Source organism: Oncorhynchus mykiss, chromosome 6, assembly GCF_013265735.2.
Source record: "Oncorhynchus mykiss isolate Arlee chromosome 6, USDA_OmykA_1.1, whole genome shotgun sequence".
NCBI lineage: Eukaryota > Metazoa > Chordata > Actinopteri > Salmoniformes > Salmonidae > Oncorhynchus > Oncorhynchus mykiss.
In genome coordinates, this window is record NC_048570.1 from 78,016,807 (window position 1) to 78,040,730 (window position 23,924).

Below are 23,924 nucleotides of genomic sequence, written 5' to 3' on the forward strand. Positions count from 1 at the left end.
TTCTGGAGAGAGTTTGCTGCACTGAAAGTAAAGGGGCTGAATAATTTTGCACGCCCAATTTTTCAGTTTTTGATTTGTTAAAAAAGTTTGAAATATCCAATAAATGTCGTTCCACTTCATGATTGTGTCCCACTTGTTGTTGATTCTTCACAAAAAAATACAGTTTTATATCTTTATGTTTGAAGCCTGAAATGTGGCAAAAGGTCGCAAAGTTCAAGGGGGCCGAATACTTTCGCAAGGCACTGTATATTAATTTACTGTTGAAAGTTATAATAGTAGAATGCGTAAGGTAAAATTTTGAAATTGGGTAGTGCATCATCAGTATTCCTCTTGTCATGTCAGTCATTAGCTGAAATGGGCTAGTTGATCTGGACATTTCTATTTATAACATGTCAGAAATGCCCAGATCAACAAGCCCATTTCAGCTAGGTTTTTTAGCCCATACATTTTGTAATAATGTTCGAGTCACACAAATATCACATGAATACCTGCCAGTGCGGCGAGGTGGAATAGCCAGCACTGGGCTATGCAGGCGAACCGGGGACACCGTGCGCAAGGTTGATGCCATGTAAGCTGGCCCAAGGAGACACACTGGAGACCAGATGCGTAGAGCCGGCTTCATGGCACTTGGCTCGATGCCCACTCTAGCCCGGCCGATACGTGGAGCTGGAATGTACCGCACCGGGCTATGCACCCGCACTGGGGACACCGTGCGCTTCACAGCATAACACGGTGCCTGCCCGGTCTCTCTAGCCCCCCGGTAACCACAGGAAGTTGGCTCAGGTCTCCTACCTGGCGTAGCCATACTCCCTGTGGCTTCCATCCACGACGCGGCGCTGCCTCCTCATACCAGCGCCTCTCCGCTTTCGCCGCCTCCAGTTCTTCTTTGGGGCGGCGATATTCTCCTGGCTGAGCCAGGACACAAACTGTTCACACCCCTCTTGTTGGCGTAGGTAATATTTTTCAGGTTTAAAGCTTATTTCCTGCAGTTCTATACATTATGCCATGTCTAATTGTGCCCATAGAAATAGACATTGCGCACATGCGGGATGTTCCTCAATGCTGGAAGGGGGGCCTGAGTGAAAAAGTTTGGGAAACCTTGACCTAGTGCACTTTCTTGTGTTTTGCCATCAGTTGAGATGTATTTTAGCAGACTACCAGGCCTATACATCCTGCAACAAGTACATAACTGCAAAATTAATATATTGGAATTCCAAATCAATATTTAAATGACTAAATCGGTTTGGACTGAATTACATTTTGTGGTGTGTGATTTTTTTTCCTACAGGTTCTTCTTGATGTGCTATCTGTTTGTGAACTTAGCCTGTGCTGTGCAGACTTTACTACGGACACCAAACTGGAGACCTAGGTTTAAATATTACCACTGGTAAGTACAGTACAGGTGTATGTGCGTGGCTGTGTATCCGTGCATACTGTATGTGAGCGATGTAACACTCATTTGTATATGCGTGGGTGTTGGGTACACTTTCACTCCATTTGAATAATCTACTTTGCTTTCTCAGGTGACATATTGGGAAGCTTATCAAAATATCCTGTTGACTGACTGGAGGACTTTATGCAGACTCCAGCTAGAGAGGCATTTTGTTCTCTGGTGTTCTGATGGTAGCCTAGAAAGAAGGAACTTCACTGTAATAAGCTTCAGTAGCTGAACAAGTATAGCACCTGTCGTGGAAATTCACCACTGAAACTCAGTGTAAAGGAATCAATCTTTAGTATCATGACCGGAGAGGTTCACATTCTCAATCAAAGTTTGATGAAAACTCTGAAATGGGCTTTCCCTCTCAGTCCTTTTATAGTGCTATACAAACAAGTCATATAAGCATGATTTACATTATACATTATTAACATTGGTTCCTGCATGTGACTGAAAAGGCTTTTTCTCTCAAAGCTGGGACTTTGAAACTGAGATACTCCTTTTGGCTCCCATAACAATGTTCTGGGCCATTTGGTCTGAGGAGGAGGTCACAGTCACCTGCACGAACCAAGATAGAGTGAGAGGAGATGCTGTTTACAATTCAATGCATTCCCTCCTTTTATCACTTTGTGATAATTATTGTTACATTTTAAGGTAAGCATTAGATTATGGCTTAAACTATCAAAGGAGGATCTATCAAAATACGTCTATTAAAGTAAGCGGAATCAACACATAAAACCAGACACTTTATCCTTTTAAACCCCTTCACTCTGGGTTGTAAATTCTTAAATACACACACATACACATGGGATCTGTAGACCCAGAATATATAAAACCTGTTGTTTAACAAATCCCCTAGGGCCTTCAAAAAGGTGGTGCTGACTTATCAGCTCAATATTCGGTACTTAAACATTTACTTGGATCTACTCCAATTCCGGACAGTGTTCCTCGTAATGGAAAAAGTGTGTTTTAGATGACATTACCTTCTTGTTTAAATCACTGGTATATTGAAACTATCGAATTGAGTAATAATAATTGAAAATTGTCAAAAACGTATCTTATTCAATTATTCATACCTCTGCCCCAAATTTTCCCACTGTGTTAGGGCTAAGGTCTGTTTGAGTTTATTGAGTACCACTCACTGTTACTGCCAGCTTATCTATTGGTTCACAGGAAGCTTATCTTTAACCTAAACACCAGATGACCTCTAATATAATATCAGTCCCAATGCTCATTCCCTCTGTCAGTCATGTGACCTTGTATTGAAACATTTATTTCTTCAAATTACTAAGATATTGCATTATTAGAGTGTTATTTGAAAACAACTAATATTACCATTCGCATACTGTCAACACTCATTAAATGTGACATCCACTGACAGACCATGAGCACCATGAATCTTTCCATTTTACTCTCTTTATGACTGTCTTTATTTACCTATGCTAGTCTCCATATCGGTTTCCTTCAACTAGGACCCCTCTACTCTTCCCAATAGGAAAAACCCTCTCAATCACTACTGCTAATACACATGGATCACTCTCAAACAATGCTCTGCTTTTACCCCTATTGTAAGGTTTAAAAGCAAACATGATAACTTTCTCCTTATTGGAAAGCATTGTTTGAATTTGAGTCTACCCTAACAATGTTACTCTATATTTATTACCCATTTCTGTTGGATATTCACTCTCTGCTTCACGCTCATTAAATGTCTATTATTTTGAGAGGAATATGTAATGCGGGGAAATTATAAAATACATTTCCCAGACCCTTTAGACAGTCATACTCATCAGAACACTGAGGCTTTATTTCTCAGACCCTTTAGACAGTCATACTCATCAGAACACTGAGGCTTTATTTCTCAGACCCTTTAGACAGTCATACTCATCAGAACACTGAGGCTTTATTTCTCAGACCCTTTAGACAGTCATACTCATCAGAACACTGAGGCTTTATTTCTCAGACCCTTTAGACAGTCATACTCATTAGAACACTGAGGCTTTATTTCCCAGACCCTTTAGACAGTCATACTCATCAGAACACTGAGGCTTTATTTCCCAGACCCTTTAGACAGTCATACTCATTAGAACACTGAGGCTTTATTTCCCAGACCCTTTAGACAGTCATACTCATCAGAACACTGAGGCTTTATTTCCCTGACCCTTTAGACAGTCATACTCATCAGAACACTGAGGCTTTATTTCTCAGACCCTTTAGACAGTCATACTCATTAGAACACTGAGGCTTTATTTCCCAGACCCTTTAGACAGTCATACTCATCAGAACACTGAGGCTTTATTTCCCTGACCCTTTAGACAGTCATACTCATCAGAACACTGAGGCTTTATTTCCCTGACCCTTTAGACAGTCATACTCATCAGAACACTGAGGCTTTATTTCTCAGACCCTTTAGACAGTCATACTCATCAGAACACTGAGGCTTTATTTCTCAGACCCTTTAGACAGTCATACTCATCAGAACACTGAGGCTTTATTTCCCAGACCCTTTAGACAGTCATACTCATCAGAACACTGAGGCTTTATTTCCCAGACCCTTTAGACAGTCATACTCATCAGAACACTGAGGCTTTATTTCCCAGACCCTTTAGACAGTCATACTCATCAGAACACTGAGGCTTTATTTCTCAGACCCTTTAGACAGTCATACTCATCAGAACACTTAGGCTTTATTTCTCAGACCCTTTAGACAGTCATACTCATCAGAACACTGAGGCTTTATTTCTCAGACCCTTTAGACAGTCATACTCATCAGAACACTGAGGCTTTATTTCTCAGACCCTTTAGACAGTCATACTCATCAGAACACTGAGGCTTTATTTCTCAGACCCTTTAGACAGTCATACTCATCAGAACACTGAGGCTTTATTTCTCAGACCCTTTAGACAGTCATACTCATCAGAACACTGAGGCTTTATTTCTCAGACCCTTTAGACAGTCATACTCATCAGAACACTGAGGCTTTATTTCCCAGACCCTTTAGACAGTCATACTCATCAGAACACTGAGGCTTTATTTCCCAGACCCTTTAGACAGTCATACTCATCAGAACACTGAGGCTTTATTTCTCAGACCCTTTAGACAGTCATACTCATCAGAACACTGAGGCTTTATTTCTCAGACCCTTTAGACAGTCATACTCATCAGAACACTGAGGCTTTATTTCTCAGACCCTTTAGACAGTCATACTCATTAGAACACTGGGGCTTTATTTCCCAGACCCTTTAGACAGTCATACTCATCAGAACACTGAGGCTTTATTTCCCAGACCCTTTAGACAGTCATACTCATTAGAACACTGAGGCTTTATTTCCCAGACCCTTTAGACAGTCATACTCATCAGAACACTGAGGCTTTATTTCCCAGACCCTTTAGACAGTCATACTCATCAGAACACTGAGGCGTTATTTCCCAGACCCTTTAGACAGTCATACTCATCAGAACACTGAGGCTTTATTTCCCAGACCCTTTAGACAGTCATACTCATCAGAACACTGAGGCTTTATTTCTCAGACCCTTTAGACAGTCATACTCATCAGAACACTGAGGCTTTATTTCCCAGACCCTTTAGACAGTCGTACTCATCAGAACACTGAGGCTTTATTTCCCAGACCCTTTAGACAGTCGTACTCATCAGAACACTGAGGCTTTATTTCCCAGACCCTTTAGACAGTCGTACTCATCAGAACACTGAGGCTTTATTTCCCAGACCATTTAGACAGTCATACTCATCAGAACACTGAGGCTTTATTTCTCAGACCCTTTAGACAGTCATACTCATCAGAACACTGAGGCTTTATTTCCCAGACCCTTTAGACAGTCATACTCATTAGAACACTGAGGCTTTATTTCCCAGACCCTTTAGACAGTCATACTCATCAGAACACTGAGGCTTTATTTCCCAGACCCTTTAGACAGTCATACTCATCAGAACACTGAGGCGTTATTTCCCAGACCCTTTAGACAGTCATACTCATCAGAACACTGAGGCTTTATTTCCCAGACCCTTTAGACAGTCATACTCATCAGAACACTGAGGCTTTATTTCTCAGACCCTTTAGACAGTCATACTCATCAGAACACTGAGGCTTTATTTCCCAGACCCTTTAGACAGTCGTACTCATCAGAACACTGAGGCTTTATTTCCCAGACCCTTTAGACAGTCGTACTCATCAGAACACTGAGGCTTTATTTCCCAGACCCTTTAGACAGTCGTACTCATCAGAACACTGAGGCTTTATTTCCCAGACCATTTAGACAGTCATACTCATCAGAACACTGAGGCTTTATTTCTCAGACCCTTTAGACAGTCATACTCATCAGAACACTGAGGCTTTATTTCCCTGACCCTTTAGACAGTCATACTCATCAGAACACTGAGGCTTTATTTCCCAGACCCTTTAGACAGTCGTACTCATCAGAACACTGAGGCTTTATTTCCCAGACCCTTTAGACAGTCGTACTCATCAGAACACTGAGGCTTTATTTCCCAGACCCTTTAGACAGTCGTACTCATCAGAACACTGAGGCTTTATTTCTCAGACCCTTTAGACAGTCGTACTCATCAGAACACTGAGGCTTTATTTCCCAGACCCTTTAGACAGTCATACTCATCAGAACACTGAGGCTTTATTTCTCAGACCCTTTAGACAGTCATACTCATCAGAACACTGAGGCTTTATTTCCCTGACCCTTTAGACAGTCATACTCATCAGAACACTGAGGCTTTATTTCCCTGACCCTTTAGACAGTCGTACTCATCAGAACACTGAGGCTTTATTTCCCAGACCCTTTAGACTGTCATACTCATCAGAACACTGAGGCTTTATTTCCCAGACCCTTTAGACAGTCATACTCATCAGAACACTGAGGCTTTATTTCTCAGACCCTTTAGACAGTCGTACTCATCAGAACACTGAGGCTTTATTTCCCAGACCCTTTAGACAGTCGTACTCATCAGAACACTGAGGCTTTATTTCCCAGACCATTTAGACAGTCATACTCATCAGAACACTGAGGCTTTATTTCTCAGACCCTTTAGACAGTCATACTCATCAGAACACTGAGGCTTTATTTCCCAGACCATTTAGACAGTCATACTCATCAGAACACTGAGGCTTTATTTCTCAGACCCTTTAGACAGTCATACTCATCAGAACACTGAGGCTTTATTTCCCTGACCCTTTAGACAGTCATACTCATCAGAACACTGAGGCTTTATTTCCCAGACCCTTTAGACAGTCGTACTCATCAGAACACTGAGGCTTTATTTCCCAGACCCTTTAGACAGTCGTACTCATCAGAACACTGAGGCTTTATTTCCCAGACCCTTTAGACAGTCGTACTCATCAGAACACTGAGGCTTTATTTCTCAGACCCTTTAGACAGTCGTACTCATCAGAACACTGAGGCTTTATTTCCCAGACCCTTTAGACAGTCATACTCATCAGAACACTGAGGCTTTATTTCTCAGACCCTTTAGACAGTCATACTCATCAGAACACTGAGGCTTTATTTCCCTGACCCTTTAGACAGTCATACTCATCAGAACACTGAGGCTTTATTTCCCTGACCCTTTAGACAGTCGTACTCATCAGAACACTGAGGCTTTATTTCCCAGACCCTTTAGACTGTCATACTCATCAGAACACTGAGGCTTTATTTCCCAGACCCTTTAGACAGTCATACTCATCAGAACACTGAGGCTTTATTTCTCAGACCCTTTAGACAGTCATACTCATTAGAACACTGAGGCTTTATTTCCCAGACCCTTTAGACAGTCGTACTCATCAGAACACTGAGGCTTTATTTCCCAGACCCTTTAGACAGTCGTACTCATCAGAACACTGAGGCTTTATATCCCAGACCCTTTAGACAGTCATACTCATCAGAACACTGAGGCTTTATTTCTCAGACCCTTTAGACAGTCATACTCATCAGAACACTGAGGCTTTATTTCTCAGACCCTTTAGACAGTCATACTCATCAGAACACTGAGGCTTTATTTCCCTGACCCTTTAGACAGTCATACTCATCAGAACACTGAGGCTTTATTTCCCAGACCCTTTAGACAGTCGTACTCATCAGAACACTGAGGCTTTATTTCCCAGACCCTTTAGACAGTCGTACTCATCAGAACACTGAGGCTTTATTTCCCAGACCCTTTAGACAGTCGTACTCATCAGAACACTGAGGCTTTATTTCTCAGACCCTTTAGACAGTCGTACTCATCAGAACACTGATGCTTTATTTCCCAGACCCTTTAGACAGTCATACTCATCAGAACACTGAGGCTTTATTTCTCAGACCCTTTAGACAGTCATACTCATCAGAACACTGAGGCTTTATTTCCCTGACCCTTTAGACAGTCATACTCATCAGAACACTGAGGCTTTATTTCCCTGACCCTTTAGACAGTCGTACTCATCAGAACACTGAGGCTTTATTTCCCAGACCCTTTAGACTGTCATACTCATCAGAACACTGAGGCTTTATTTCCCAGACCCTTTAGACAGTCATACTCATCAGAACACTGAGGCTTTATTTCTCAGACCCTTTAGACAGTCATACTCATTAGAACACTGAGGCTTTATTTCCCAGACCCTTTAGACAGTCGTACTCATCAGAACACTGAGGCTTTATTTCCCAGACCCTTTAGACAGTCGTACTCATCAGAACACTGAGGCTTTATATCCCAGACCCTTTAGACAGTCATACTCATCAGAACACTGAGGCTTTATTTCTCAGACCCTTTAGACAGTCATACTCATCAGAACACTGAGGCTTTATTTCTCAGACCCTTTAGACAGTCATACTCATCAGAACACTGAGGCTTTATTTCTCAGACCCTTTAGACAGTCATACTCATTAGAACACTGGGGCTTTATTTCCCAGTCCCTTTAGACAGTCATACTCATCAGAACACTGAGGCTTTATTTCCCAGACCCTTTAGACAGTCATACTCATTAGAACACTGAGGCTTTATTTCCCAGACCCTTTAGACAGTCGTACTCATCAGAACACTGAGGCTTTATTTCCCAGACCCTTTAGACAGTCATACTCATCAGAACACTGAGGCTTTATTTCCCAGACCCTTTAGACAGTCATACTCATCAGAACACTGAGGCTTTATTTCCCAGACCCTTTAGACAGTCATACTCATCAGAACACTGAGGCTTTATTTCTCAGACCCTTTAGACAGTCATACTCATCAGAACACTTAGGCTTTATTTCTCAGACCCTTTAGACAGTCATACTCATCAGAACACTGAGGCTTTATTTCTCAGACCCTTTAGACAGTCATACTCATCAGAACACTGAGGCTTTATTTCTCAGACCCTTTAGACAGTCATACTCATCAGAACACTGAGGCTTTATTTCTCAGACCCTTTAGACAGTCATACTCATCAGAACACTGAGGCTTTATTTCTCAGACCCTTTAGACAGTCATACTCATCAGAACACTGAGGCTTTATTTCTCAGACCCTTTAGACAGTCATACTCATCAGAACACTGAGGCTTTATTTCCCAGACCCTTTAGACAGTCATACTCATCAGAACACTGAGGCTTTATTTCCCAGACCCTTTAGACAGTCATACTCATCAGAACACTGAGGCTTTATTTCTCAGACCCTTTAGACAGTCATACTCATCAGAACACTGAGGCTTTATTTCTCAGACCCTTTAGACAGTCATACTCATCAGAACACTGAGGCTTTATTTCTCAGACCCTTTAGACAGTCATACTCATTAGAACACTGGGGCTTTATTTCCCAGACCCTTTAGACAGTCATACTCATCAGAACACTGAGGCTTTATTTCCCAGACCCTTTAGACAGTCATACTCATTAGAACACTGAGGCTTTATTTCCCAGACCCTTTAGACAGTCATACTCATCAGAACACTGAGGCTTTATTTCCCAGACCCTTTAGACAGTCATACTCATCAGAACACTGAGGCGTTATTTCCCAGACCCTTTAGACAGTCATACTCATCAGAACACTGAGGCTTTATTTCCCAGACCCTTTAGACAGTCATACTCATCAGAACACTGAGGCTTTATTTCTCAGACCCTTTAGACAGTCATACTCATCAGAACACTGAGGCTTTATTTCCCAGACCCTTTAGACAGTCGTACTCATCAGAACACTGAGGCTTTATTTCCCAGACCCTTTAGACAGTCGTACTCATCAGAACACTGAGGCTTTATTTCCCAGACCCTTTAGACAGTCGTACTCATCAGAACACTGAGGCTTTATTTCCCAGACCATTTAGACAGTCATACTCATCAGAACACTGAGGCTTTATTTCTCAGACCCTTTAGACAGTCATACTCATCAGAACACTGAGGCTTTATTTCCCTGACCCTTTAGACAGTCATACTCATCAGAACACTGAGGCTTTATTTCCCAGACCCTTTAGACAGTCGTACTCATCAGAACACTGAGGCTTTATTTCCCAGACCCTTTAGACAGTCGTACTCATCAGAACACTGAGGCTTTATTTCCCAGACCCTTTAGACAGTCGTACTCATCAGAACACTGAGGCTTTATTTCTCAGACCCTTTAGACAGTCGTACTCATCAGAACACTGAGGCTTTATTTCCCAGACCCTTTAGACAGTCATACTCATCAGAACACTGAGGCTTTATTTCTCAGACCCTTTAGACAGTCATACTCATCAGAACACTGAGGCTTTATTTCCCTGACCCTTTAGACAGTCATACTCATCAGAACACTGAGGCTTTATTTCCCTGACCCTTTAGACAGTCGTACTCATCAGAACACTGAGGCTTTATTTCCCAGACCCTTTAGACTGTCATACTCATCAGAACACTGAGGCTTTATTTCCCAGACCCTTTAGACAGTCATACTCATCAGAACACTGAGGCTTTATTTCTCAGACCCTTTAGACAGTCATACTCATTAGAACACTGAGGCTTTATTTCCCAGACCCTTTAGACAGTCGTACTCATCAGAACACTGAGGCTTTATTTCCCAGACCCTTTAGACAGTCGTACTCATCAGAACACTGAGGCTTTATATCCCAGACCCTTTAGACAGTCATACTCATCAGAACACTGAGGCTTTATTTCTCAGACCCTTTAGACAGTCATACTCATCAGAACACTGAGGCTTTATTTCTCAGACCCTTTAGACAGTCATACTCATCAGAACACTGAGGCTTTATTTCTCAGACCCTTTAGACAGTCATACTCATTAGAACACTGGGGCTTTATTTCCCAGTCCCTTTAGACAGTCATACTCATCAGAACACTGAGGCTTTATTTCCCAGACCCTTTAGACAGTCATACTCATTAGAACACTGAGGCTTTATTTCCCAGACCCTTTAGACAGTCGTACTCATCAGAACACTGAGGCTTTATTTCCCAGACCCTTTAGACAGTCATACTCATCAGAACACTGAGGCTTTATTTCCCAGACCCTTTAGACAGTCATACTCATCAGAACACTGAGGCTTTATTTCCCAGACCCTTTAGACAGTCATACTCATCAGAACACTGAGGCTTTATTTCTCAGACCCTTTAGACAGTCATACTCATCAGAACACTTAGGCTTTATTTCTCAGACCCTTTAGACAGTCATACTCATCAGAACACTGAGGCTTTATTTCTCAGACCCTTTAGACAGTCATACTCATCAGAACACTGAGGCTTTATTTCTCAGACCCTTTAGACAGTCATACTCATCAGAACACTGAGGCTTTATTTCTCAGACCCTTTAGACAGTCATACTCATCAGAACACTGAGGCTTTATTTCTCAGACCCTTTAGACAGTCATACTCATCAGAACACTGAGGCTTTATTTCTCAGACCCTTTAGACAGTCATACTCATCAGAACACTGAGGCTTTATTTCCCAGACCCTTTAGACAGTCATACTCATCAGAACACTGAGGCTTTATTTCCCAGACCCTTTAGACAGTCATACTCATCAGAACACTGAGGCTTTATTTCTCAGACCCTTTAGACAGTCATACTCATCAGAACACTGAGGCTTTATTTCTCAGACCCTTTAGACAGTCATACTCATCAGAACACTGAGGCTTTATTTCTCAGACCCTTTAGACAGTCATACTCATTAGAACACTGGGGCTTTATTTCCCAGACCCTTTAGACAGTCATACTCATCAGAACACTGAGGCTTTATTTCCCAGACCCTTTAGACAGTCGTACTCATCAGAACACTGAGGCTTTATTTCCCAGACCCTTTAGACAGTCATACTCATCAGAACACTGAGGCTTTATTTCCCTGACCCTTTAGACAGTCATACTCATCAGAACACTGAGGCTTTATTTCCCTGACCCTTTAGACAGTCGTACTCATCAGAACACTGAGGCTTTATTTCCCAGACCCTTTAGACTGTCATACTCATCAGAACACTGAGGCTTTATTTCCCAGACCCTTTAGACAGTCATACTCATCAGAACACTGAGGCTTTATTTCTCAGACCCTTTAGACAGTCATACTCATTAGAACACTGAGGCTTTATTTCCCAGACCCTTTAGACAGTCGTACTCATCAGAACACTGAGGCTTTATTTCCCAGACCCTTTAGACAGTCGTACTCATCAGAACACTGAGGCTTTATATCCCAGACCCTTTAGACAGTCATACTCATCAGAACACTGAGGCTTTATTTCTCAGACCCTTTAGACAGTCATACTCATCAGAACACTGAGGCTTTATTTCTCAGACCCTTTAGACAGTCATACTCATCAGAACACTGAGGCTTTATTTCTCAGACCCTTTAGACAGTCATACTCATTAGAACACTGGGGCTTTATTTCCCAGTCCCTTTAGACAGTCATACTCATCAGAACACTGAGGCTTTATTTCCCAGACCCTTTAGACAGTCATACTCATTAGAACACTGAGGCTTTATTTCCCAGACCCTTTAGACAGTCATACTCATCAGAACACTGAGGCTTTATTTCCCAGACCCTTTAGACAGTCATACTCATCAGAACACTGAGGCGTTATTTCCCAGACCCTTTAGACAGTCATACTCATCAGAACACTGAGGCTTTATTTCCCAGACCCTTTAGACAGTCATACTCATCAGAACACTGAGGCTTTATTTCTCAGACCCTTTAGACAGTCATACTCATCAGAACACTGAGGCTTTATTTCCCAGACCCTTTAGACAGTCGTACTCATCAGAACACTGAGGCTTTATTTCCCAGACCCTTTAGACAGTCGTACTCATCAGAACACTGAGGCTTTATTTCCCAGACCCTTTAGACAGTCATACTCATCAGAACACTGAGGCTTTATTTCCCAGACCATTTAGACAGTCATACTCATCAGAACACTGAGGCTTTATTTCTCAGACCCTTTAGACAGTCATACTCATCAGAACACTGAGGCTTTATTTCCCTGACCCTTTAGACAGTCATACTCATCAGAACACTGAGGCTTTATTTCCCAGACCCTTTAGACAGTCATACTCATCAGAACACTGAGGCTTTATTTCCCAGACCCTTTAGACAGTCGTACTCATCAGAACACTGAGGCTTTATTTCCCAGACCCTTTAGACAGTCGTACTCATCAGAACACTGAGAATTTATTTCTCAGACCCTTTAGACAGTCGTACTCATCAGAACACTGAGGCTTTATTTCCCAGACCCTTTAGACAGTCATACTCATCAGAACACTGAGGCTTTATTTCTCAGACCCTTTAGACAGTCATACTCATCAGAACACTGAGGCTTTATTTCCCTGACCCTTTAGACAGTCATACTCATCAGAACACTGAGGCTTTATTTCCCTGACCCTTTAGACAGTCGTACTCATCAGAACACTGAGGCGTTATTTCCCAGACCCTTTAGACAGTCGTACTCATCAGAACACTGAGGCTTTATTTCCCAGACCCTTTAGACAGTCATACTCATCAGAACACTGAGGCTTTATTTCTCAGACCCTTTAGACAGTCGTACTCATCAGAACACTGAGGCTTTATTTCCCATACCCTTTAGACAGTCGTACTCATCAGAACACTGAGGCTTTATTTCCCAGACCCTTTAGACAGTCGTACTCATCAGAACACTGAGGCTTTATTTCCCAGACCCTTTAGACAGTCATACTCATCAGAACACTGAGGCTTTATTTCCCAGACCCTTTAGACAGTCATACTCATCAGAACACTGAGGCTTTATTTCTCAGACCCTTTAGACAGTCATACTCATCAGAACACTGAGGCTTTATTTCTCAGACCCTTTAGACAGTCATACTCATCAGAACACTGAGGCTTTATTTCTCAGACCCTTTAGACAGTCATACTCATTAGAACACTGGGGCTTTATTTCCCAGACCCTTTAGACAGTCATACTCATCAGAACACTGAGGCTTTATTTCCCAGACCCTTTAGACAGTCATACTCATTAGAACACTGAGGCTTTATTTCCCAGACCCTTTAGACAGTCATACTCATCAGAACACTGAGGCTTTATTTCCCAGACCCTTTAGACAGTCATACTCATCAGAACACTGAGGCGTTATTTCCCAGACCCTTTAGACAGTCATACTCATCAGAACACTGAGGCTTTATTTCCCAGACCCTTTAGACAGTCATACTCATCAGAACACTGAGGCTTTATTTCTCAGACCCTTTAGACAGTCATACTCATCAGAACACTGAGGCTTTATTTCCCAGACCCTTTAGACAGTCGTACTCATCAGAACACTGAGGCTTTATTTCCCAGACCCTTTAGACAGTCGTACTCATCAGAACACTGAGGCTTTATTTCCCAGACCCTTTAGACAGTCATACTCATCAGAACACTGAGGCTTTATTTCCCAGACCATTTAGACAGTCATACTCATCAGAACACTGAGGCTTTATTTCTCAGACCCTTTAGACAGTCATACTCATCAGAACACTGAGGCTTTATTTCCCAGACCCTTTAGACAGTCATACTCATCAGAACACTGAGGCTTTATTTCCCAGATTCTTTAGACAGTCATACTCATCAGAACACTGAGGCTTTATTTCCCAGACCCTTTAGACAGTCATACTCATCAGAACACTGAGGCTTTATTTCCCAGACCCTTTAGACAGTCGTACTCATCAGAACACTGAGGCTTTATTTCCCAGATTCTTTAGACAGTCATACTCATCAGAACACTGAGGCTTTATTTCCCAGATTCTTTAGACAGTCATACTCATCAGAACACTGAGGCTTTATTTCTCAGACCCTTTAGACAGTCATACTCATCAGAACACTGAGGCTTTATTTCCCAGACCCTTTAGACAGTCATACTCATCAGAACACTGAGGCTTTATTTCCCAGACCCTTTAGACAGTCATACTCATTAGAACACTGAGGCTTTATTTCCCAGACCCTTTAGACAGTCATACTAATCAGAACACTGAGGCTTTATTTCTCAGACCCTTTAGACAGTCATACTCATCAGAACACTGAGGCTTTATTTCCCAGACCCTTTAGACAGTCATACTCATCAGAACACTGAGGCTTTATTTCCCAGACCCTTTAGACAGTCATACTCATCAGAACACTTGGTAGTGGCCATTCCATCAGTCCTCTTGGTTATGAGGGCCCAGCAGGGTTCTCCTTCTCCAATGACCATCTACTTCTGGGCCACTACTCCGGGCTGGCGTTGGTCCCTTTGGCTCAGGACTCATCTCACCCTCTTCTGCACTACTCTAGGCCTGTGTTGGTCATTTTGGCTCAGGACTCATCTCACCCTCTGTCAGAAGAACTTGGTACGGCACTCTCCAACAGAGGTCCTTCCAACTCTCTCTCCTGAAGTCTTTGACCACCACACAATCACCTGGGTTGAAATAGTGCTGAGCTCCACCTGCCAAGTTCGGCAAAGACACCTTCACCCGGGGCAAACGTCTCTTAGGAACACTGTTAAGGGTGACACAATTCTCAACCATGTCTTCCTCCATTTCTTGCAGTGACAATCTGTTCTTGAGAAAAGGTGTATTAGTCATCCTCGTGGGATGGCCAGTCAGCATCTCGTGTGGAGAGAGACCAGTGACTGTGTGGGATCTGCCCCTCATACTCAGTGCCAATGGAAGCACCTTTACCCATGTCAGGCTTGTTTCACCAATTAGTTTAAACAAGTTTGTTTTCAGAGTTTGGTTCAACATTGTTAGTCATGCAAATCAAACATTGTACAACCCCACCACCAGAGAAATGTCCTGCAAGCACAGTAAAACCTACTGTACACCAATATCCGCCCCCCGCACCTCTCTGATTCAGAGGGGTTGGGTTAAATGCGGAAAACACATTTCAGTTGAATGCATTCAGGTGTACAACTGACTACGTATCCCCCTTTCCCTTATTTATTCATTTATTTACAGGATCCACCATCCCTCTTTTTGACCATGTGACAATTTGGCAAGGAATTGGAAAGTACAGCGGGGCATGGCTGGTCTGCTCCACTCATCCAGCCATACACCCGAGGCGTCCTTCTCTGATGCATCAGCCGTTGCCTGCAGAGTCATTAACAGAGAAAGGGTTAGTGGAAGCTGGAACTGCTGCTATGTGAAGGAGCTGGAAACAGAAGAGAAATCGGCCAATTTAGCAGCGTGGTCAGCGTTAGTGTTCCCCAGAGGAATGTTGTCATTAGAGGAAGAATGCTCCTGACACTTGATTACAGAAACAGAGGAGTGCACCTGGACCGCCTCTAAGAGAGACAAAACAAGATTACTTTGTGAAATTTCTACTTTGTGCAATCTCTACTTTGTGCAATCCTCTACAATGTTCCAAAATCATGCACAACACCGAACTCAGATCTACTATCAGTGTAAATGTTAACTGAGCAAAATAGAAGCTATAGTCATGCCAAATAGTTCTGCTGCCTGGGAAGATACGTGTGAGGGGAGTCGAGAACTTTCCACAGTTTCCAAAACAGTCCAACAGCATAACCAACTAATTGATTCCCTTTTTCGTTTCTCTGGGCAGACCCATCTACAAAAAAACTAAAAGTCTGGATTGTCTAATGGGGTGTCTCTCAAGTCCAACCTAGAGCTACAGTCAGCTTCAATAGCTAAATCACAGTCATGGTCTTCACCGGTTTCTGCTGCAGGGAGAAGAGTTGAAGGGTTAAGAATGTTCTGATAGTCTTAGCAGTCTCGCGGACATCAAATGAGCCGTTTTTGCCTGTTTAATAATTGCCTCCACCACATGGGGCATATGTACGGTTAGAAGAGACTTTGCCACAATATCAGAACATCTCACCAGTCCAGACCACAGCTTCACTTGCCTCCATCTTTCTCCCATAACTACAATCCTGCAGCGGTTGAACTTATTAATTGCCTCTAATCTACCAGTGGAGAGGGCGTGACCCTCAGAAGTGATGTCATGACCCAAATATTTAACTGGCATAATTGCATCTTACTGGGGGAAACTTTATGACCATTTTCTGCCAAAAGAAATCAACAATGCCTGAGTGTCCTCGTGTCATATCTCTTCTGATTGTGAGCAAACCAACAAATGGTCAACATACTGAACCAAAACACTGCCTCCAGGATCAACAAAACAAGAGAAGATAAGAAAGAAAGAAAGCATGAGCTAAATCAATTACTAAAAAACAAACTACCTGGAGGCACCTGGGATAAAATGGTAACAGTGTTAGGCACCAGGGGTGCTCTAGCATGTACAGCATTGTTTATTATTCTAAGGTCTTGCACAAAATGATATTCACCAGATGGTTTCCTAACAGGTAAAATTGGTGTGTTTACAGGGCAAATTCGGGCAGAGAACCAGAGCGCAACTAATGCACTATGGGAATGATACCCTTTTTGGCTTCTTTGCTAAGAGGGTACTGAGCTTTGTAAGATCTGTGGGTGCTTTTTGGAATGACCACAACTGGTGATCTCCTTTCATGTGTCCAATAGTATAGTATAAAGAGTACTACAGTATATCTGTGTGTTTCCCCCACAGGGCTCTGTCTTTTCTGGGTATGAGTATGTGTCTGGCTCTGATGTTCATCTCCTCCTGGTATTATGCCATCGTGGCCATGTGCATCGCTGGCATGATCTACAAGTACATTGAGTACCAGGGGTATGTCTGGACTCTTATCCATTTCATATCATAATTGGATATCATTGGGTCAATGTATGAGTTAGCTATTTAGGCCAGAGTATATATTCTGATGCTGTCACTCTCTCTGTCTCTCTCTCAGAGCGGAGAAGGAGTGGGGAGATGGGATACGAGGTTTGTCCCTCAGTGCTGCGCGCTACTCTCTGCTACGGCTGGAGCATGGACCACCTCACACTAAAAACTGGAGGTAAACATCCTTCCTCGTCCATAGTCTTAGATATCCGGTATCTCCAACTTCAGATATGCATAACTACCTTTTCCTCTTCATACATTCTGTACTTTCTAACACTCTACAGTTTTTACTGTTGTTTTGTAGTTGTTTATTAGTACTTCCAGGTAGATTCTCATGTTCTTTGTCTCTCTTGCCCCTCCACTCTCCAGGCCCCAGGTCCTGGTGCTGTTGAAGCTGGATGAGGACCTCCATGTGAAGTATCCCCGTCTGTTGACCTTTGTCTCCCAGCTGAAGGCAGGGAAGGGCCTGACCATAGTGGGCTCTGTCATCCAGGGACAGTTCCTGGACAGCTACGGAGAAACACAGGCCTCTGAACAGGTAGGGATAGAGCTGTAACTTATTTATCCGATAGCCTAATGTGTGTACAAGGAAAATACATGTTGCCGTACTGTAGCTTTATTGAATCAGTTCAGGATTGTTTGAAGGCTGTTAACTTCCTCGCTAGGTCATACAGTCCACTTTATAAAGCTATAAGAAAGAGATCGAATTTCTGTTGTCTCCTCTGTGCCAATAAGAATAAGTGAGTTTATTGCCAGCTTCATGATTACCTGCATTGTCTGCTCAACCTCGTCAGGCCGTAAAGAACATGATGGAGATCGAGCGGGTGAAGGGTTTCTGCCAGGTGGTTGTGGCGTCCAAGGTGAGGGAGGGCATTGCCCACCTGATCCAGTCATGTGGCCTGGGGGGCATGAAGCACAACACAGTGGTGATGGGATGGCCCTACGGCTGGAGGCAAAGTGAAGACCCCCGCGCATGGAAGACATTCATTCGTAAGACACTGATTTACTGTAAACTAGCCTGGTCCTACACATGGATCTGACCCGTTCCCATAATAATATTCCAAACCATAACTGTCACTGGAATTTCATAATTCCTATTAATTATACATTAATTAAATCACTCAGTCTATTTTATAAGAATTTGTAAGATTCCTATTTGCATAAAATAGACAGAGGCCAGTCTTATCAAAATTAGATAATAGTATTTATTCTCGGAGTGCGCTGCCATGTAGCCACGAACAACCATTTATATACAAAATATGACGTCATAGGTTATAAAACGTTTTTCCTCCTATCAACCAGGACCCAACAAGTTGAAAAGTTCATTCCAACCCACTAGCTCACTCACTCCAGACACACACTTAACTTCTGGAATCTTCACCTTCATCCATCACTATTTAGAAGACAGTTCCAGATAATGGAAAACCCAGGAAAACACTCTCTGCCTTATCTAAACATCCCAGAGCTAAGTTGAGTCGGTTCAACCATAGGTTAACGACCCTTTTTGCTTTCTTAAAAAAAAACACTTCCAGTCTTCTCCAACCTGGCTGGAATGGTATTTATTTTATTTAATTACCCCCTGTTTCATGCTCCACAATCCCTTCCTTATGAATTAATATTATTAATCAGATATAATAAAACAGAGTATAAGTTTAATTAGTTATAGTTATATTTAAAATGTAGATATTGTTTAGTCATTATTCATAAAATTCCTAACAATAACCTCATCCCAGTTTCTCCATGAGAGCATTGGCCATCTCTATGTTTCTATTGGTTTGGTGGACTGTCCTTCAGCCTGTATGGTATTTGAAACATTACGTGCTGACTCTTTAGTTAACTGATAGCATCAGCATTGAATTGTATTACATTACATATTACACAAAGTGAACATATTTAGCTCTCTGTGCCCCTCCCCACAGACACAGTCCGCTGTACCACAGCAGCCCACCTGGCTCTGATGGTGCCCAAGAATGTTTCCTTCTACCCCAGCAACCACGAACGCTTCACAGAAGGCACCATCGATGTGTGGTGGATCGTCCATGACGGAGGAATGCTCATGCTGCTACCTTTCCTGCTCAAACAGCACAAGGTAAAGTCCCGCGCACATCAATGCAGAAACTCTGGGAGCATTTACTGTTTGGCCACCATGACTTGAGAGAGACTAAAGAAGAATGGATTTGTTGGTCAGAAAAGGATCTACAGGGCCTCCCGGGTGGTGCGGTGGTCTAGGGCGCTGTGCCACCAGAGACGCTGGGTTCACGCACAGGCTCTGTCGCAGCCGGCCACGACCGGGAGGTCCGTGGGGCGACGCACAATTGGCCTAGCGTCGTCCGGGTTAGGGAGGGTTTGGCCGGTAGGGGTATCCTTGTCTCATCGCGCACCTGTGGCGGGCCGGGTGCAGTGCGCGCTAACCTGGTGCCAGGTTGGATGCGCGCCTCCGGGTTGGATGCGCGCTGTGTTAAGAAGCAGTGCGGCTTGGTTGGGTTGTGTTTCGGAGGACTCATGGCTTTCGACTTTCATCTCTCCCGAGCCCGTATGGGAGTTGTAGCAATGAGACAAGATAGTAACTACTAACAATTGGGGAGGAAAGGGGCTCAAATTTTTAAAAATTAAAAAAGGATCTACATTTACATTTTAGCAGAGCTCTTGTCCAGAGTGACTTACAGGAGCAATTAGGGTTAAGTGCTCAAGGGCACATGGGCAGATTTTTCACCTAGTCGGCTCAGGGATTGGAACCAGAAACCTTTCAGTTACTGGCCCAATGCTCTTAACTGCTAGACTACTCCATTCTTACCATGGTGTGTGTTTCAGGTTTGGAGGAAGTGTAAGATGCGTATCTTCACTGTGGCCCAGATGGATGACAACAGTATTCAGATGAAGAAGGACCTGGCTACGTTTCTGTACCAGCTGAGAATAGAGGCAGAGGTGGAGGTGGTGGAAATGGTGTGAGATGTTCTTCCTTAAAGCTAATTATGTAATGATGGTGGAGACGGTGAGAGATGAACCTCCTTAAATCTAATTATGTCATTATGGTGGAGATGGGGAGAGAAGTCCCTCATGCCAGGAGTCAAACATGCAATCCAACTAAGAGTTTCCATTTTTAAATCACTTCTCTCCCCTTAGTGTTTTCAAAGGTCTGGTATTTACATACTACCATATTAATAATTTCAGCATGACAGCGACATCTCGGCCTACACGTATGAGAGGACTCTGATGATGGAGCAGAGGTCTCAGATGCTCAGACAGATGAGGCTGTCCAGCGCAGAGAGAGAAAGAGAGGTACCTATTACACATCAACAACATCCACAGAATTACACCTGTCAGACCAAACATACATAACAATAGTTGTGGACCACAGTGAAGGACATATTGAGCTGGTTTAGGTTTAATCTGGGGCTGGGAACCAATACACTACATGACCAAAAGAATGTGGACACCTGCTCGTCGGACATCTCATTGCAAAATCATGGGCATTAATATGGAGTTGGTCCCCCCTTTGGTACTGTAACAGCCTCCAGTCTTCTGGCAAGGCTTTCCACTAGATGATGGAACATTGCTGCAGGGACTTGCTTCCATTCAGCCACAAGCATTAGTTAGGTCGGGCACTGATGTTGGGCGATTAGGCCTGGCTCACAGTCGGCGTTCCAATTCATCCCAAAGGTGTTTGATGGGGTTGAGGTCAGGGCTCTATACAGGCCAGTCAAGTTCTTCCACACTGATCTCAACAAACCATTTCTGTAAGGACCTTGCTTTGTCATGCTGAAACAGGAAAGGGCCTTCCACAAACTGTTGCCACAAAGTTGGAAGCACAGAATCATCTAGAATGTCATTGTATGCTGTAACATTAATATTTCCCTTCACTGGAACTAAGGGGCCCAGCCCAAACCATGAAAAACAACCCCAGACCATTATTCCTCCTCCACCAAACTTTACAGTTGGGGCAGGTAGCATTCTCATTGGCATCCGCCAAACCCAGATTTGTCCGTTGGACTACCAGATGGTGAAGCGTGTTTCATCACTCCAGAGAACACATTTCCACTGCTCCAGAGTCCAATGGCGGTGAGCTTTACACCACTCCAGCCGATGCTCGACATTGCGCATGGTGATCTTAGGCTTGTGTGCTGCTGCTCGGCCATGGAAACCCATTTCATGAAGCTCCCAACAAACAGTTATTGTGCTGACGTTGCTTCCAGAAGCAGTTTGGAACTCGGTAGTGAGAGTTGCAACCGAGGACGACGATCCCATTCTGTGAGCTTGTGTGACCTACCACTTCGCAGCTGAGTCATTGTTTCTCCTAGATGTTTCCACTTCACAATAACACCACTTACAGTTGACCGGGGCAGCTCTAGCAGGGCGGATTGACTTGTTGGAAAGGTGGCATCCTATGACGGTGCCACGTTGAAAGTCACTGAGCTCTTCAGTAAGGTCATTCTACTGCAAAGGTTTGTCTATGGAGATTGCATGGCTGTGTGCTCGAGTATACAACTGTCCACAACGGGTGTGGCTGAAATAGCCAAATCCACTAATTTGAAGGGGTGTCCACATACTTTTGTATATTTAGTGTATCTACACTATAATTAAATGAAGCAATGTATAGCCATGCATTTCAAGTCACTCTAGTATGGACATTATGACATTGTATCCCCTGCACTCTGCCCCCTATAGGCCCAGCTGGTAAAGGACAGACACTCTCTGATCCGTATGGGCAGCCTGTACTCAGACGAGGAGGAGGAGGTGGTGGAGCCTGTAGCTGATAAGATCCAGATGACCTGGACCAAGGAGAAGTACGAGGCAGAGAGGAGGAACAGGAACAATGCACCAGAAAACTTCAGAGAACTCATGAGCCTCAAACCGTGAGTCACTTGTTGTTGGTCTATTGGAAGGCCAGGAGTTTTTCTTGAGATACGTGATCTGACTTGGAAAACCCCCAGGCCTTTCACATGGTTAGGAAAATCTCCATCCGGCCCCATCTGAGGTATTCCACTCTCGCTAGTCTTCCTTCTTTACTCTCTCCTCCTCATCTCCTCTCTCTTTTCTTCATCTGTCATCTTGCAGACAGAGAATTGTTCATCCTTTGAGTGATGTGTTATTCTGATCACTCTGTCTGTAAATTCCTGTGAGTAATATGTTAATCTGATCACTCTGTCTGTAAATTCCTTTTAATGATTTTATTCTGATCACTTTGTCTGTAGATTCCTGCGAGTAATATGTTAATCTGATCACTCTGTCTGTAAATTCCTTTTAATGATATGTTATTCTGATCACTCAGTCTGTAAATTCCATGCAATGGATTGGATGGCGGGGTGGGGTGTGCTTTGTTATGTGAACTGCACTTGATGTCTTTCTGCTTTATGACTGAGTTGGTTCATGCTGTCCACTGTTGGATATCTGAACATTATTCCAATGCATTGTTAAAGGGATAGTTCACCCAAATTACAAAATGACATATTGGATTTCTTACCCTGTAAGCAGTCTATGTACAAGGTATGACAGCAATACATGCTTTGGTATAGTTTCCTTGGCACCTTTTCCACATACTAACGTTTTAGCATTTGTGGCACAAATCTCATTAAAATCATGGGACCAATATTCACATTTTGTGCGCATCATGTTCAAAACTTCTATAAGGTATTTTTTTGAGGTTCAAAATCAATTGTAGATACTTTCAGATGATTTGGACACGATGAGTGAACAATTATAATATCGGTCCCATGACGTGAGCATGTGGAAACAGAGCCAGGGAAACTGGATTGCTGTCATTCGTTGTCCATAGACTACATACGGGGTAAGGAAACCAATGTGTAATTTGGGTGAACTATCCCTTTAAATAATTGAATGTTCTGGATTGCATTTGTAACATCTGTATGTGGTTGTGTCCCAGGGACCAGTCCAATGTGCGGCGGATGCACACAGCAGTGAAGCTGAACGAGGTGATTGTCAACAAGTCCCATGATGCTCGCCTGGTGCTGCTCAACATGCCGGGGCCGCCACGCAACACAGACGGAGATGAGAACTGTATCCTTCACTAACAGCCGCTCTCATTGTACTGGACAACACTGGTCTTAGAGGTCTGTGTGGTACAATATTTAATTTTTTAGGACAATGTTTTAGGGCTCATTATGTGGTTAGGGAGTGTAATTTGGGGAGTGTAATTTGGGGTTGAGTGTAGCATGAGTTGTGTAAAAGGTGAAAGAATGAGTAGGGGTAGATGGCCAGCCAGCATACACAAAAGATTTGGCAATGTGACCCGAGATGAAAGACGACTGGCTTTTAAGCTGAACATCAAATCTGTTGCGTACACAGATTTGCAGATGTAATCGCAGGTGCAGTGATGCAGATTTGCTGGTTATAACAGTGCTTAACTC

The 23,924-nt window shown here is 43.1% G+C and overlaps 1 protein-coding gene across 5 annotated transcripts in view; it reads left to right on the forward strand.

The window, feature by feature from the left end:
- Positions 1–23,924, forward strand: part of LOC110526617 (solute carrier family 12 member 4) — a 73,981-nt gene that overhangs the window by 48,640 nt on the left and 1,417 nt on the right. For 4 of the 5 annotated variants that reach the window (XM_036980998.1, XM_021607733.2, XM_021607734.2 and 1 more), the window contains exons 14-23: positions 1,289–1,387; positions 17,389–17,508; positions 17,630–17,734; positions 17,929–18,097; positions 18,354–18,549; positions 19,479–19,648; positions 20,371–20,502; positions 20,731–20,838; positions 22,225–22,412; positions 23,441–23,574. In XM_036980998.1, the coding sequence (XP_036836893.1) occupies positions 1,289–1,387; positions 17,389–17,508; positions 17,630–17,734; positions 17,929–18,097; positions 18,354–18,549; positions 19,479–19,648; positions 20,371–20,502; positions 20,731–20,838; positions 22,225–22,412; positions 23,441–23,574 (1,421 nt within the window). Of the gene's footprint in view, positions 1–1,288; positions 1,388–17,388; positions 17,509–17,629; positions 17,735–17,928; positions 18,098–18,353; positions 18,550–19,478; positions 19,649–20,370; positions 20,503–20,730; positions 20,839–22,224; positions 22,413–23,440; positions 23,628–23,924 lie in introns of all 5 variants that reach the window. The other variant, XM_036980997.1, reaches the window with a different exon arrangement.